The following is a 17,239-nucleotide window of genomic DNA, read 5'->3' on the forward strand; positions in this document are numbered from 1 at the left end:
GTCCCCCTAGTCCCACTCGGAGTGGTCCCTGGACACACAGCCAGGAGTAAGCCTTGAGAGCCACCAGGTGTGGCCCAAAACAAGGGGGGGAGAGATCTGCTGCCATCCAAATTGCAATTGAGCTGATCAGATTGTGTTTTCCCTATTTAGTTTAGGTTTTTTGGAGGGGAATAGGGGCTACATGAGGCAGGAAGGCTCATACCCAGCAGTGCTCAGGGGCTATTCCTAATTCTGTGTTCAGGAGTGACCCTGACAGTGCTCAGAAGAACATGCGATGCTGAGGATTCTAAGCAAGAGCCCACCACATGCTAGGTCAGCACCTTAACCCCACTATGTTTGGTCCAGTCCTTCATTCTGTTTTGGCCTAGCCATTCAAAGGGCAGCTGACATACGCTTGGATAATTTAGTATTTGGTTGTAGTCTATACTATTTACATTATTCTTCCTTAGCCTATAGCACTGATTTAACTTAGTGGTTTGAAACCAAAAGTACTCCTATTTTGACCCCAGTCCTGCCTCATTGAGTTCTGATGGGGTTATGTCATGCATATAAACGGTGTAGAGTCAGGAAATGGATTGAGAAACTACCACTTCATTCTGTTTGCTGAAGAGCTTTCTCTTAATTTTATGCAGCGTATATTTATTGAGTCAGGAGTTTGTTGTAGTGTAGGTGAGGCAGATGTAAACAGTTAATTTATAACTGTTACAGTAGAAATGTTTGCACTGGGTGTTATGGTAAAGGATTTAGAACTTGCCTGAGAATTGTCAAGCTTGAATTGAATCATAAGATTATATATTTTCCAGAAGTGCTGGGGTCATAGACTTAATTGTGCTGCTACTTGATCCCCCAACCCTGCCAAAATAAATGTTTTCCAGATACCCAAAGCTTCAAAGAAGAATATATTGATCAGAATGATCGATATGTAAAAAGACAGGGAATGCTGTTAGTCTCTGTGTGGGAAAAAAAATAATTGATTTTGATGTGGAAATTGAAGTTGAAGAAACAGGCTAGAGAGGCAGAAAGGGGCCAGACCCAGAGGACATCTCCCCTTTTATTTACTTATTTTTTTTTTTTTCAGGGACCCTCTCCCACCCGATCCCAATACTATTCTCCCTCCCCTTTTTATTTTTAAGGTATCAGAAACCCAGAGCCTCAGGCTTGCAATACGTATGCCCTACCTCTGAGCAATACATCATTTATTTATATGTTTACTCAATTTATAGTGAAGCAAGATAGTTTGTTTGGAGGGTTGGTTTTTTTGTTTAGGGTTAATGTTTTTATTTTTGTTTTGGGGGTGTGTGTGGTGGGGGTTGACCCAGGCTGGGTGCATGCAAGGCAAGTTCCTTACCCGTTGTAATATCTCTCCAATCTGAAAGATAGTTTTTATTAAACAAAAGTTAATTAGAAAGGTATATGAGTGGAGAAAGAGAGAGGAAGTGTGTATTCACGAGACAGTGTGGGCTTCTCCAGAGTGGAAAAACCAAGCAAGCAAAGATACATGGAGACATAGCAAGCAAGATACATGTTCAAGGGAGAACATGGACCTAAAGAGCTTTTGGGGGGGGGGGGGGGGCAGGGAGGCAGGCGGGGCAGGGGAAGCACATCTGGCATGCTCAGGGCTTACTCCTGGTTCTACGCTCAGTGCTTGGGGAACCATATAGGGTGCCAGGAATTGAATCCAAACAGTGCTTAGAGAACCCATGGACCACTCGCAGGGCTTGGGGTGGTTCAGTGCCAAAAACCAAAGATGTAGCGCTGCTTAGGCCCTGTGGTCCCGGGGACCACCAAGGCCACCTGGCGGTACCTGGTGGGGGAGTAATACGGTATTGTAGTTTGAACACCCGACCACTGAGTTGTCTTTGCAGCCCTGAGCCATTTATTCTTGAAATGAACACAGTTCTGTCCAAGAGTCAGGCAGGAAGATCACTTAAAGGGCTGGAGCATGTGTAACCCTGAGACCCCAAACAAAAGTCAGAGAGCAAAATGTTGAGTTTGAAAAACTGTTTTAAAAAAATCTTTTTCCTAAGAGCGACCTGTGGCCATCGTGAGAATACAGCAGGTAGAATGCCTTGCATGCAGTCCACCTCGGTCCTCTCCCTGGCAACCCACAGGGTCCTCCGAGCACACCAGGAGTGATTCCTGACTGCAGAGCCAGGAGTAGTCCTTGAATCACTGGATATGACCCCAAAATAAATGAAAAAGAGTGTTTTTTATTTTTTTTAACAAAGTACCAAAGCCACAATAGGGAAAAGCATAGTTAACAGCTCACCAGTAAATATTTTGTCTCTTCTGATCTCATTTTAGCCTGGAATTAGTACTAGAGTGGAACATGTGTAAGAATTCAGATAAGGCTATAGCACATAGCTATCTTTTAATGATATTATTTTAAAAAAACAACCATAAGTAGAGGCCAGGGAAATGACTCAAAAGCCCAACCCCCAACATTTTTCCAAGGATAACTCATGAACACCAACCTGCACTTTTTTCTGGAAGACCATCCATGGCTTTTTTCAGTTTCTCAAGAGTTCCAAGGCAGAGTGGTGTGGCACTGCTGAGTTCAAGGAGCTTTTCAGATTTTTTTCATTGTTAAAGGACTGCATTGAAATAAGGACTCACTCAGAACAAAATAATTACAGGTTCCTTAAGACTTTTCAGGTAACATTATTCTCAATTGCCTATAGGGACTTCTCTCAAAATAAACTTTCCACATAAATATGTGAGCAGTACATGTCCACATTCACATCTCACATAGGCTTTGTGTGGCCCGCACTAGCCCACTCTTACCACCCCATTTTCACTTCATATACACTTCTCAGAGTACAGCACCACAACAAGATCTTTCTGACGCCTATGTTTACAATATGTCCTCTCTCTTTGCTGAGAACCAAATGAATTAGAAACTCCCCAAAGCCCTACGTCTTTTGAAGTGGAGCTCTTGATACAGCCCAAAGAAGGCCAAAGCACCATCTCTCTTTCCCTCACGTGATCCTGGCTTTTTGAGAATCCTTCCATCTCAACATTGTGGGCAGCAGATTCTGTGCTCTCCCAAGTCATCGGTGCTGTCTGTGGACTTGGTCGTTAATAACAAGCTTTGGTTTTGAGTTTTTGGTTACATTTAGCAGTGCTCGGGGGTTACTCCTGGCTCTGCGCTCAGGAATTACTCCTGGCAAGCTCAGGAGACCATCTGGGTTGTCTGGGTGTCTGGGTTAGCTGCATGTGAGGCAAGCCCCCTACCTTCTGTACTGCCTCTTCAGCCTCAGAATTGGTCATTGGAAGGTAAAAGCACGAGATGTAAAGAAGTAATTTGACGGATCATTTGGGGGAAAGAATAGAAAGACTATATCAGATAGGCAAAGCTCAACCAAACTAAGGAAGAGGAGTTGAAAGTACTGCTTAAGATGGGAAGATGGTGTTAGACTCCTATTTTGTTACTTTATGTTCCCCAGATGAATGCAATCTTTCTATGTATACCCAAGAATAGCAGAGATAAGTACCAAAAGGTTTACTCCATGGCTTGGAGGCCAGCGCCACACGCTAGGGGAAAAGGCAGCTCAGATAGAGAAGGGAACACCAAATAAAGGGTGTTGGGAGGATCCTCCCAGGATGGGAGATGCATGCTGAAAGTAGGCTATAGACCAAACATGATTCCCACTCAGTGTCTCTTTTGCAAACCACAGCACCCAAAAGGAGAGAGAGAACAAAGGGGAATGCCCTGCCACAGAGGCAGGGTGGGATGGGGGGTGGGAGGGATTCTGGGATCAGTGGTGGTGGAGAATGGGCACTGGTGGAGGGATGGGTATTTGATCATTGTATAACTGAAACCCAAGCACAAAAATTTGCAAGTCTACACTGTACCTCATGGTGTTTCACTAATAAAAAATTTTTAAAAATTAAAAAAAGATGGGAAGATGAGTTAATGACTAAGAAGCAGCAGCTAGAGCGATTGGCGGGTAACCCCTGAACAGAACCAGTGTGACCATGTCAGGCTGTCAGGGTAAGCCCTGATCCTAAGTATTTAGAAAAGACAATGTTTGCATCTTATCGACTCCGAATGAAGCCATGGATAAATTGTTAGAGTGTAGACATTCCCCCAAGGGTGGGGGAAAGTGGTACTCGTTAAGCTTAAACACTCCTCCTGCCTGTAAGTAATATATGCAAAATGGGAGAGAAGTAGGCCTGATTACTGATTTTAGAACTTGCCCAGAGAAATGGTTTCCTGCGGTGCCAAGAGCATAGATAGAAAAGTCACTAGTGACAGAAACCAGTGGGAAGTAGTGGTTTAGAACAATTCTCCTCCTCCTCTCCCTCTTACAGTACATGGTTCTTAGACACTGCTGCAGTAGAATCGGCGTGTTTCTGAATATATTCACCAATCAGTGTTGCCCCTGAATAAGTACTTATTGTAGCTTTTTTAAAAATATAGCAGCACACTCTGAATTGAATAGCCATGCCCAAATCACAGCCTACCTAAATCAAAAGCCTGTATTGTGAAAAGAAAACTCATTTCTTCTTTTGCTCAAAGGCTTTTTGTTGTTCTTCTCATTAGTAGTGTTTGACCCAACAAGCTTTTTCAAACCATAGGCCTTGGAAAATAAGATCTTAATAAAAGAAACTTGTAAGTCAGTATTTTGGGGTTTGGGTGACACTCGGGGCTCACGCCTTAGGCCTGGTTCTATGCTATGGAATCACTCCATGTGATACTCAGGGGACCATGTATGGTGCTGGAATCAAACTGAGGGCAACCAGATCAAAGGCAAGCGTCTTTTTTTTTTTAATTTTATTGAATCACTGTGAGGTAGTTACAAGCTTTCATGTTTGGGTTACAGTCACATAATGATCAAACTCTTGTCCCTCCACCAGTGCACATTCCCCACCACTAATATCCCCGGTTTATCCCCCTTCCCACCCTCCCCCTGCCTCTATGGCAGACAATTTCCCCCATGCTCTCTCTCTACTTTTGGGCATTATGGCTTGCAATGCAGACCCTGAGAGGTTATCGTGTTTCGTCCTTTATCTACTTTCAGCACACATCCTCTAGCCATCATATTCTTAATGATCCCTTCTCTATTCCAGCTGCCTTCTCCCTTTTGCTCATGAGACAGACTAAAGGCAAGCGTTTTAATACCTATACTGTCTCTGGCCCCAAAGTCAGTATCTTTTCAAAGTAAGCGGCAGTCTGGAGCCAGTGTTGTTTAATCCTGGTTCTGTTATGTTTGTGTTTTGGTTTCTGGCCACTCCCAGCAGTGCTCAGGTCTTATTCCTGGCTCTGCACTCACATCACTCGTGGTAGGTTTGGGGACCATATGGATCACTGTATGCATCAAACCCAAGTTAGCCACATGTAAGGCAAGCACCTTACCAACTGTACTATCGCTCCAGCCCAGTCATGCTTTTTTTCATATTAGCAGTGTGACCCTGGATGTTACTTAGTCCTCCTGAGCCTGTTTCTCTTTTATAAAATGAGAGGGGTGTGACAGCTATTTTGTTTGGGTGTAGTTGTGATAAGGATTTTAAATACACTAATAGATTCATAATACATGGTAGCAACTAATGTTAATAAACATAGTAAGGAAAAGTACATGCTTTGAGATTTCTGGGTATAGAACTGATTCTCTGAACTTGTCCCTGTTTTCAGAGTTCTCTGACAATGGAGAAAGGGTATGCTTAGCAGTAGTTGGGCTGGTGTAGCTTGATTTGAGGAGTCTTACATTGTCTGAAAAAGAAGGCAATAAGGTGGTATATTTCTAGACACTTAACTATTTTTTCCCTCCTACCTGGTTTCCTGTGATGTCCTAATTTTCCCTCATTATTTTCCTGGCAGGTGGCTGTGAAAAACAATATTGATGTCTTCTACTTCAGCTGCCTCATCCCACTCAATGTGCTTTTTGTAGAAGATGGCAAAATGGGTAAGTATGTCTTCCTGTGTTTCTGCCGAGACATCTTTGCCCTTCCTCTGAATGTCAGGCAGGGCATTGCCCTTGAAGTACAAGTTAATTTTTTTTTCAATCAGTATGACTGTTCTAAAGCCATTAGCAATTAACAGTTATTATAGTCACTGAGTTGTTCATCTTGCTTTGCTGTTTGTTTCTAATTTCTCTAATTCCATTGCCTGTTTCTGAGGATCCAGAGTAAGGGTTTGGCGACAGGTGTATTTGAGTTTCCGTGTAACCTGTTAGCTGTAACTGGCTGTGACTATGTAAAAGTGCTTGACTTCTGAGTTTGGGTTTCCGAGTTTGTGAAGTGGAAATAATTTTTTTTATGACTTAATGAGGTACACTGTGCAAGTTTAGCACTTGGCCTTAAGTCTTAATGTTTCAATAATTCAGTAATTTACTAAAAAAAAAAAAAAAACAGGGCTAGAGCAATAGTATAACAGATAGGTCGTTTGCTTGCACACGGCTGACCAGGGTTTGATCCTCAGCACCCCATATGTTTCCCTGAGCCCAACAGGAGTGATCCCTGAGTGCAGGGCCAGGAATAAGTACTGAGCACTGCTAGGTGTAACCCCCAGCCAAACAAAGAACATTAGAATTTCCCATATGGCTGCTGATATTTATTACTTGCTTTACCTATAAAACTAATGAAACTAACTGAAATGGTCGGGGTTGGGGTACAGCAGATAAGCCTTGCACACAGCTGATCCAGGTTCGATCCCTGGCACCATATCTGGTCCCCCAAGTGTCACCAAAAATGATCCTTGAGCACAGAACCAGGAGTAAGCCCTGAGTATCACTGGGTGTGGCCTCAAAACAAAACTAACTGAAGTTGGTACATACTAAATTGAATAATCATTTAATGGGTCATTGGGTAGGTAAGATATATATATGTGGAAATTAGGGCCAGAAAGCACACAAAACGTATCCAAAGTCACCCAAAGAGGGAAATAGTACAGCTAAAACTAAATCCTGAATGCAAACTCTTTTCTAATGTCTCTTTGTGCTACTGATGAGAGATTGAGTGGGAATGCAGAACCTCTGCAGAGCAAAAGTTGGCTCCTCTCCCAGGCTGCTGCTGGCTGTGATGCCAGAGTCAGCACTCAGAGGGAAAGTGCAAAGCGTCCCAGAGCCTAATGCTGTCAGATGCTGTACTCCTTCCTTTCCTTCTGCTTCTCTCTACAGAGCGCCAGGTCTTCCTTGCAACGTGGAAGGATATACCTAATGAAAATGAACTTCAGTTTCAGATTAAGGAATGCCATTTAAATGCTGGTGAGTAATGACTCCATGTTTCCTTTTCATCCTAGTATATCAATCTTTTGAAAACATTTTATCTTTTCTTAGTTTGGGGGAAAAAAAAAACAACTTTTTCCTAAGAGTGACCTGTGGCCATCGAGAGAATACAGGTACCTTGTGTCTAGTTGGTAGATGGTAGATATTTTGCAAACATCTTTACCAGGGGCCTTATTTAGAACCCTAGATTCTGGCTGAGAAGATAGTGCAAAGTTCTAGAGCACCACGATTTGATTCTGCATGGTCACCCAAGCATTATTGGGTGTCCCCCAACCCCCAACAGAATCCTATAATGATTATTAAACAAGAATAAATTGCGGGAGAGTAAAGAGATGGTATAGTGCGTTGGTCAAGACCAGGCCAGGGGTGCCAAGACTAAGTCTCGAGGCTGCATGGCAGCAGAGGAGCTGGGCTGTTCCTCCCCAGCTCCCTGCCTGTTTGACAGTCTGGCTGTCATGCCCACAGTCATGCCGATAGTTTGCCTCCAGGCGCCATCTTAGCGCACCAATTGAATCCCAAAATGGATTAGTGCTGTACAGAGATGTCTCTGGAACCCAGCCATTTACAGTCTAGACTTCCAGAAGCATGCAGCCACAAAAGCCCTCATATTCAAAATGAGCGATGGAAAATAAATTATCTAGTGGCAGGCAGGCTTGAATGGTGGTGGGAAATTTTGAGCAAAACACAATGCCCAAAAGTAGAGAGAGAGTATTGGAAAATTGCCATAGAGGCAGGATGAGAACTGGGATGGGGTTGGGGGGAGGGGATACTGAGGAAATTGGTGGTAGAAAATGTGCATTGGTGGAGGGATGGGTATGCGATCATTGTGTGACTGAAACTCAAACATGAAAGCTTTGTAACTGTATCTCATGGTGATTCCATTTAAAAAAAAAAAAAAAAGACCAGTCCAGGTTCAATCCCCAGTACCACATACAGTCCTCCATGCCCCTCCTGAGCACAGAACCAGGAGAATCCCTGAGCACCACCAGGCATGGCCTTCTCTGCCTCTCCCAAGAAAAGAATAACTGCAGGGTGAGTGCATCAGCAGCTTGATGGTGCCTTTGGGCTTCCTAATACCCCAAAATTGCTGCTGTGCCTCTGGAAGGACCCTGACAACTTGGGACCAAATTTCCCCCTAAAAATTTAATGGCCAGAACTTAGGTAGGTACCTAGGAGCCATACCCAGTCAGCTATACGAGCTCATTTATCAGCCTTGCTTCAGAGATCCATAAGCAAATCTTGAAAGAGATCAAAAGCCACAGTTAATCTTTGGACCTGCAGATGGCTGAACAGACCAGGATAAATTGTAGGGGGGTGGGTTGACCTGGTGCCCGCCAATGCAGAACCTCCAGCAGCCGCTTGTTTCCACAATCCAAAATTGCCACCATGTCCCCAACCAACGCCACAGTCTCAGGATGGACCTCACTGAGATATAATCTGCTGAAAATTGGGGTATGTGGGTTTTGTGACTGAAACCTTCAGGCTTTCCCTGAGTTGGAATAAGCTACCTCCCCCCACCTCCCACCTTCCAGAAGCCTTGGCAGTAGCATCCACACCCCAAAGCTGCCACCCAGTTAAAAAAGCTATTCGAGCCTTACCATCCTGAAAAAAATACTGAACATCCCTAAACAAGCATGATGGCCTATCAGTGCCTGCATTGCAAATCATAACGCACAGAAGGAGAAAGAGAAAGAAGAAAAGTGCCTGTCATAGAGACAGGTGGTAGGGGGAAAGGAGGTTTGGTTGGGGTGTAGAGGGAGGGAAACAGCTGACATTGGTAGTGAGAAATGTACACAGGTGAAAGGATGGGTGTTGGATTATTATATGTCTGAAACCCAATCACGAACAGTTTTGTAATGGTCTGTCTCACGAATAGTAAATTAAAAATATATTATAGGGCTAGAGAAAGTAGTACAGAGAATAAGACTCTTGCCTTACATGTGGCTAACCTTAGTTTGATCCCTCATATCACATTTGGTCCCCCAAGCACTGCCAGATGTTTGACAGCCTGGCTGTCATGCTCACAGTCATGCCAGACCCCTTCTACCAAACAACTATCCCAAACCCTACTCTGAGGGGAAAAAAAATTAACGTTGATTAAAGTTTATTTGCTAATCTTTTTTATTTTCTTACCTTGTGGCAGCTTTCTACCATGATACTAACCTCTTTGATTATTACTAGAAAGCCCAGGCCTTTTTAGTTAATTTCATTACTGAATAGAACATCAAAGAGGTGATAAAGAGGAAAGACAGCCAGTATCAGTTCCTGAAGTTTTCCTGAGACGTTGAGACCATGGAAGGAAACCTGAGTTGTCAGAGTTAGACTGTCTGTCCAGCCTCTCTCGTTGAGTTTAATACAGGCTGAGTGGGTTGAAGGAAAGCAGCCCGGGTGACTGGTCAGTGCCTCCTTTCTTTTCTTGCCCATCATTTCCTCCTTTCAACGTGCTGCCTGCCTGCCATGGGAGTGAGGCTTAGCTCTGGGGCAAGAGGCAGTAAGACGGTACAGAAGGAAGGCCCACTGAATTCTTCCAACATCTTTATTTATAATATTTTGAGGCTCTGTGGTATATTCATCCTGTGTATTTCCTTTAGATACATCCTTTCTTTTTTCTTTTTCTTTGTTTTTTTTTTTTTAATTGAATCACCTTGAGATACACAGCAACAAAGCTGATTGTGGTTTGGTTTCAGTCATACAGTGTTACAACACCCATCCCTCTACCAGTGTATATCACCGGTATTATTTCCCACCACCAATGTCCCCTGTTTCCCACTCACCATCCCCCAACCATACACTCCCACTCCCCCCCCCCCCCCCATCTCTGTGTTAGGCACTTTGCTTCTTTCTCTCTCCTTTTGGGCATTAGATACATCCATTCTTAAGGGAATTCTCTTAAGGCCTTGGAGTCTTTAAAGGAAATAGTCTGTAGAAGGAAGCAATCCTCTCCAGTTTCCATGGCAGTGACTAGTTAATTCTCTTAAGTTGTACTTTATACCAGCCTTCTCTCAAACACTCCAGGTCTGGGTTTCTCACCCTGATTGGTTATACATTAGTATTTTCACCAAAATATCCTAAAATGGATCTTTTTATGCCATGTGCTGACATGGCAGTGTTACCTATCCCTCTGAAGCCCACTACTTGGCTTAAAATTCATTTGAGTCAGAAAGAGAGGGACAGACATAGAAAGATTGCATTCATCTGGGGAACATAAAGTAACAAAATAGGAGACTAACACCCAAGAATAACCGAGATAAGTACCAGGAGGTTCACTCCATGGCTTGGAGGGCAGCCACACATGCTAGGGGGAAAGGCAGCTCAGATAGAGAAGGGAGCACCAAATAAAGGTGTTGGGAGGATCCTCCCAGGATGGGAGATGCATGCTGGAAGTAGACTATAGACCGAACATGATTGCCACTCAAGTGCAAACCACAGCACCCAAAAGGAGAGAGAGAACAAAAGGGAATGCCCTGCCACAGAGGCGGGGGGGTGGGAGGGGGAGGTTATATTGGGATCAGTGGTGGAGGAAAATGGGCACTGGTGGAGGGATGGGTACTTGGATCATTGTATAATTGAAACCCAAGCACAAAAAAATTTGTAAGTCTACAACTGTACATTATGGTGTTTCACTAATAAAAATTAAAAAAAAGAACTCATTTGATTGGAGACAGGGGTGGAGTGAAGAGTGACAATTCCCATTGTCTAAGCTGTTCTTCGGGAAGCCTCTGGTGCAGAACCCTCAGTTGCTAATGAGGAGAATCATAGTGGATCCTATTAAAGAAGAGCCAGATTGGAAGAGCCCTGGCCCTTGGTTGTGGTTACTCTGTATGAGCTGGTCTCATGGCAGCATTTCATAGGGGTGCTTCTGAGAACATCTGTCACACAATAAAAGGATTCTGTGATTAGTATCAGCTGAAGTGGGAAAACGGGATATGATGTGCATCTCTTAGAAATTGCTATTACACTTTCATGCGTTGAAAGCTGAGGTCCATAATGCCCAAAAGTTGAGAGAAAGTGTGGGGGAAATTGTCATAGAGGCAGGGGAGGATTGAGATGAGGGGATGAGGGATACTTGGGACATTGGTGGTGGAAAATGTGCACCAGTGGAGGGATGAGTGTTCGATCATTGTGTGACTGAAACTCAAACATGAAAGCTTTGTAACTGTATCTCATGGGGATTCGATAAAAAAAGAAAAAAGAAAACGGAGGTCCTACACTGAGAATTATATTTTCATTTACCATGAAATTTAATATCATTTTTAATGCATCCGTAGAACACCAGTGTTCCTTGAGGATTGTTTAAGAAACTCTGGGCTACAGAGAGCAGAGACAGGTTAGAGTAACCAGAAAGGTTTGGTTTCAGATGCCCAAAATGAAAGGGATAATTCTTTTCAGTAAAGAAAGTAGAAGTCTGGATAATTGGGGGCTTGAATCAGCTAGCCAGATTAATAGTTAAACTCCATGGCTTCCAGATTAGAGTTTACTACCCTAGTTCACCTTGGTATATGTTTGTGATCTTGCCAGAGAAGGGACATCTGGCCTTTCTCCCAGTAGGGGCTGTGTCCTTAGAAGTAACCTAGTACAAATTCTTAGAACAAATTCACTTTCAATCTATCCTGCCATGGCCTCAAGCCAGTTCCTCCCTTCCTTGGGTGCTCCAAATACCAACAAATTCATTTTCACAGTGACAGATTCCTCCACAGTGCACTTGGAGTGGAGGGAGACAGCTACTTCATTTTTCTCAGGAGACCAAGTGATTTTCCAAATCACTAAATCTCTGCTAATCTTGGAAGTTAGTTCCTGCAACTAATCTTTTCTTTGCATCCTTCCCAGGGTCTGGCTGGAATGCTCTGGCCTTTCCATTTCTTTCCAGTCTGAGTCTCTATTAACATGAACGTTTTCAGGTTTAGTGCCTTCTGATTCAACACCCTGGGTCTAGCTGAGAGCTAAAAATACCATCCTTTGCAGCTGATCTGTCCTAATCACAATAGCACCAGCACTTTAAATAGCTTTTCTGTGCCATAGTAGACATTTGACAGATGGAACTAACACTGAGGGCTGTAGGAAGTCACAGGCTCAAAGGACTCAGTGACCTGGCATTGAGCCTTTACTTTAGCTCTTCCATTTCTTTCTATAGAAAAGGAAGGGAAGGACGGAGGGGATGAAGGAAAGAGAGGTTAAGGGGTTAGAGAAGGAAGAAAAGAAGGAAGGCAGGAACCCTTTTTGTTTCTTACCATTAAAAGTTAGATCTTAATAGAAAGGAGAGGCCCTAAAGTGTGGGTCTCCTGGCTGTCTGGCACTGATCATTTCTGTTGATAGCCAGAGCTCTGTACAAATCTGTTTTATATCTCACAGTTTGAGCTGCATCTGGGCTGAGTGTATCTAGGACGACAGTCTTAACTATATTAGAGGTAGTTGCATCTCCAATCACATCCAGAAATGAATCTTCTTGCAAAGCAGTGTACAACCTGGCTTAAATTTTTTTCTGTTAGGGGTCAGAATGATAATACAATGGGCAAGGTGCTTGCTTTACACGCAGCTGTCCCAGGTTCAATCCCCAGCACAACATATTGTCCCCTGATCCCCTCCAGGGGTTGATCCCTAAGCATCACCGGGTGTGACCCAAAAGCCAAAAGAGAAATTTAACAGTCTTAAATATCACAGTTAGTCTGTGCATGCAAATCTTCCCATTCACACTCTGAAGTAGATTAGAGTATCTTCTTCACTCTTGATGCTGTTTGGAGAGGTGTGACCTTACCTAGGTCACCTTCCTTCACCTGAAAGATGAAGGAAGACCACATCTACACCTCCTAAGGTTTGAGGCCTTAGACCTAAAAAGCCAAATTCGATGAGAGAAACAAACCAATAAATCACATCTTGAAATAGCTATGACCTTTGCTTGTTGTATTTTTGCTGAGGTGAGGCAGGGTGGGGGCACACCTTGCAGTGCATAGGAGCAGCATTCAAGGATTGCCCCCAGCTGTACTCAAAGGGACCATGCAGTGTCAGCATCAGACCGAGGGCTCCTGCATGTAAAGCATGTGCTCCAGCACGTTAAGGTATCTCCCCTGCCCAGCTCTCAGTGCATTTGGCCATCTTTTTTGTATCCTTGGAGCAGAACTCACTGTCTTACACCTCACATGGTATCATCAGCTGAAAAGCTCGTGATAGGTGGCTCCTGTTACATTTTTGAATAGTACATTTAGCAGGATATGATATTCCTACCATCTATACATCCTAAACTCAAACCTAGTATGTAGCATTTTTGAAATTGGTCATCCACATATATATAAACCTCCATCCATTCAGTCTCCTGATAGAAATCTTCTTACAACCATTCATAGGAAGGAAGCCAGATTTCCGGCCAGAATGCTTTCAAATGTATTAAGTTACACCCATTCAATTTGCTTATTCTGTTGTTGCCTATTCTATTCTGGCTGTTTGCCTCATTTCCTTTCTAATTCTAGGAGCAGGAATTTGTGTGTTTGTCGCTTTAATTATTTAGCCCATCCTCTCTTCCATAGGTGGTGAAATAATGAGAAGTCTTAGGAGTCTGGGTCTTACTCTGTCTAGAACATGATGGTGCCAGTGCAGCAAGGTGACTCTTTAACCAAGGCTCCTACTGTGTGTTTTTGGTTTTCTTGGGGATGGAAAAAGCCTTGAAACTAAAGGGTGGCTTTTATAGCTTACGTCAAGCCCCCCCCCCTTGTGTTAAAGGCAGTCCTGTCAAAACACCCCAGTTGGTGTTGCCTAGCAACCCAGTCTAAGCTGCAAGAGCCCTTCATTGCAGGAACCACAGTGACAGCTAGAACTTCCTGACCCCCAGAAGGCTTATTAAAAGCACATTGAGGGGCCAAAGATACAGTACATGCTGCCGACCCCAGTTTGATCCCCACACTCCATACCATCCCCCAATCCCCTCCAGGAATGATCCCTGAACACAGAGTCAGGTGTAAGCCCTAAGCACTGCTGGGTGTGGCCCAAAAACCTAGTAATAAATAAAATGCACATTGAGGCCCCACTCCTCCAAAGGTATTGCATATTACTACCCTCAGGTACACTTTGTGGTTCCTTGAGATACACTTTGGTTCTTTGAAAGTCATTTCTCTTTATTATTATTATTGTTTTAATGGGCTGGAGCGATAGCACAGTGGTAGGGCGTTTGCCTTGCACGCAGCCAACATGGCCGACCCGAGTTCGATTCCTCCGCCCCTCTCAGCCCGGCAAGCTACCGAGAGTATCTTGCCCGCACGGCAGAGCCTGGCAAGCTCCCCATGACGTACTCGATATGCCAAACACAGTAACAAGTCTCATGATGGAGACGTTACTGGGCCCACTCGAGCAAATCGATGAACAACGGGAGGACCGTGATGTGATGTGATGTCATGTCATGTGATGTGATTGTTTTAATGCTATAATTCACAAAGTTGTTAATACAGTTTCATGCATTAAATATTCCAACACCAATCACATCAGCAGTGTGACGATGACCTTACCTCTACCGGGATAGTTAATAACAATAACTGATGCTACAGGCAGCATATGCACCTGTTCATTTGTCAGTTCTTTTTGTTCATTTGTTTCTTTGGTTGTTTTGTGGGGTGTTTTTTTGTGGGGGAGTGGTGAATGGGTTGTTTTGTACCACATCCTACAATGGCCAGGGGTTACTCCTGGCTCTTCATTCAGGAATTGCTCCTGTTGGTGCTTGAAGGACCATATGGGATGCGGGGATCAAACCAGGTCAGCTATATACAAGGCAAAATGCCCTCCATGCTGTACTACTGCTCTGGTCCTGGAAAGTCAGTTAAGTTACAACTATGCTGCTTTGGTGTTAGCGAAAATCTTGGGAATAAAGAGGGAAAGTTAAGTAATATTTAAGTGTGGTTAAAATGTTTAATGGATTTTAGTGCCTCCTCCCCTGAGCACTCAGTACTTTGAATGTGAGAAAATGACATCAGGTGGAGATTACCTCCCAATTCAGCCCTCACGTAGGTGCAGCAGAGCTTGGAGTAACATTTTATTTAATGTCATTTTGTTATACTGGTGGTGAGGGGAGAAAAGCTGCAATCTCAACCAACATTGAATGTTATTCATTCAAGGACCTGCTCTCATTAGACGTCATTTTGCTTGAAGTTGTGCTTTCCAGGAGCCTAACTATGGAGGGGTGAAGTGAGCACTTAGAGTTGATGGGATTTTTTGTTTGTTGTGGTGTTGGATGGAGGGGAGGGGAGTATACTCAGCAATGCTGGGTCACACAGTGGAGTGTAGAGATGCAGAACCAAGCATCAGACTCAGTGGTTCATGTACCACTTGAACTGCACTCATGTCCCCCAGGGACAGGATCACACAGTGGCACCTCTAGCACCTGATTCAGACTTGTATTGGGGTTGTAGATGGGCGTCCATGGTATTCTGTGGGAATCACAGTGATGAAAAGCTCCAGGATCCCTGTACAGGCAGTCCTTTCAGGTATGAGAATAGAAGGACTGCCCTCATGGCACCTTTTCCTCAAGAGTGTGGTACAGATAAATCCGTGAGCTCAGGGGCCTATAAGTGGTGCTGGATTTAAACCGGGGTCTGACAGGTTTTTATGTGGAGAGAATTCCATTTCTAAAGGGTAGGCACAAGTAACTAGGATTCTCATCAGAAATGAGCACAATAAACTCAGCAAAGAAGCGGTGTTTATCATCTTGAGTCTTAGTTTGTCATTCTCTAGTGGTGCAGTATCTCCCGTTACGGTAAGAGAGCAGAGAGAGGGGGGAAAAATCACTATTTTGACACATCGTGGCCATGATACTGTAGTGATAAGAATCCAGACCCCAGCCCATTCTTCCCCTGTGTTAGTGGACCTTAGAGGTCAGTTGCCGCCTGGGGGGTTCAGGCAGCAGTCAGCCTCCTAACAATCATGTTCTTCCTTGGAGTCTCAGGTTGGACAGTTTGCTTTATTTTGATGTATGGTATTCCTTACAAGCTTAAGAAAGCAGTTACCTACTCAGAAAAAGAAATAAATACCAAAGCATTCAGTTTAAATACCTATAATAAATAAATGCCAAATAATAAATAACAAATAATTCCATTCAGATTTGAGTTGCAGAATTTCTGCAACTCCCCCCTTTTCCAAATCTGGCTGTTGAAAGCAGAGTGGCAGAGTGAAGTAGTCATCTGTGGGGTGGTGTGAATTGCCAGACTCTGCTGGTGGGTTCTGGGGCCAGGCTTCCAGAAATGGACGGTGACTGTGGCACACCTGTCTGTCCGTTTCTGTCTGTACTCTCCCATGCATTTTTAGCTGACTAGTTAAGATATACCTCTAACTTAAGGTATAAAACACCCACCAGAATCTCCACAGGTAATTCTCACATTCATACTTAGTTTCAGGTGCTGAAGGGAGAGTAGAAAAGGGAAGGCACTTGCCTTGCATGCAGCTGCATTGGCTGCGACCCTGGTTCAAATCCAGCACCACTTATGGGCTCCTGAGCAAAACTCCCTTTCACTCTTACTCCTGAGCAGAAAGCCAGGAATCGCCTCTTTTCACGGTCAGATATTGTGACCTGACCTCACATACCCCCGTAATTTTTTTTTATAGTAATTGCTTAGTTGCACCTTCTTCTGTTTTTCTCTCTTGGGATTGATAGGCAGTCTCTCCAAGAACCTCATCACCCAGTGCTGTTGTGTGGGAGAAGGGCGTTCTGAAATGTGCGCACCGCTGTGTGACAGTACTTGTCAGGCAACTGAGAACATGAGCGCCTAAGAATGTCAGAAGGGAATTAGCATACATTTGTTTGCTATTTTAACTAAAGGTGTTGGATTTGAATCTCTGTTCCTAGACACTGTTTCCAGCAAGTTGCAAAACAACAATGTTTATACTATTGCCAAGCGGAATGTGGAAGGGCAGGACATGCTGTACCAATCCCTGAAGCTCACTAATGGCATCTGGATCTTGGCTGAGCTCCGTATCCAGCCAGGAAACCCAAATTATACGGTAAGAAAAGGGTGAGATCGTTTCCAGAAGGACAGTAGGGG

The 17,239-nt window shown here is 43.9% G+C and overlaps 1 protein-coding gene across 1 annotated transcript in view; it reads left to right on the forward strand.

The window, feature by feature from the left end:
- The window catches only part of AP2B1 (adaptor related protein complex 2 subunit beta 1), a 156,598-nt gene that overhangs the window by 133,780 nt on the left and 5,579 nt on the right, over positions 1-17,239 (forward strand). Inside the window, exons 19-21 of the mRNA XM_056127620.1 lie at positions 5,822-5,906; positions 7,119-7,205; positions 17,044-17,198. Coding sequence (XP_055983595.1) covers positions 5,822-5,906; positions 7,119-7,205; positions 17,044-17,198 — 327 coding nt within the window. The remainder of the gene's footprint in view (positions 1-5,821; positions 5,907-7,118; positions 7,206-17,043; positions 17,199-17,239) is intronic.

Source organism: Sorex fumeus, unplaced genomic scaffold, assembly GCF_029834395.1.
Source record: "Sorex fumeus unplaced genomic scaffold, SorFum_2.1 ptg000063l, whole genome shotgun sequence".
Taxonomy (NCBI): domain Eukaryota; kingdom Metazoa; phylum Chordata; class Mammalia; order Eulipotyphla; family Soricidae; genus Sorex; species Sorex fumeus.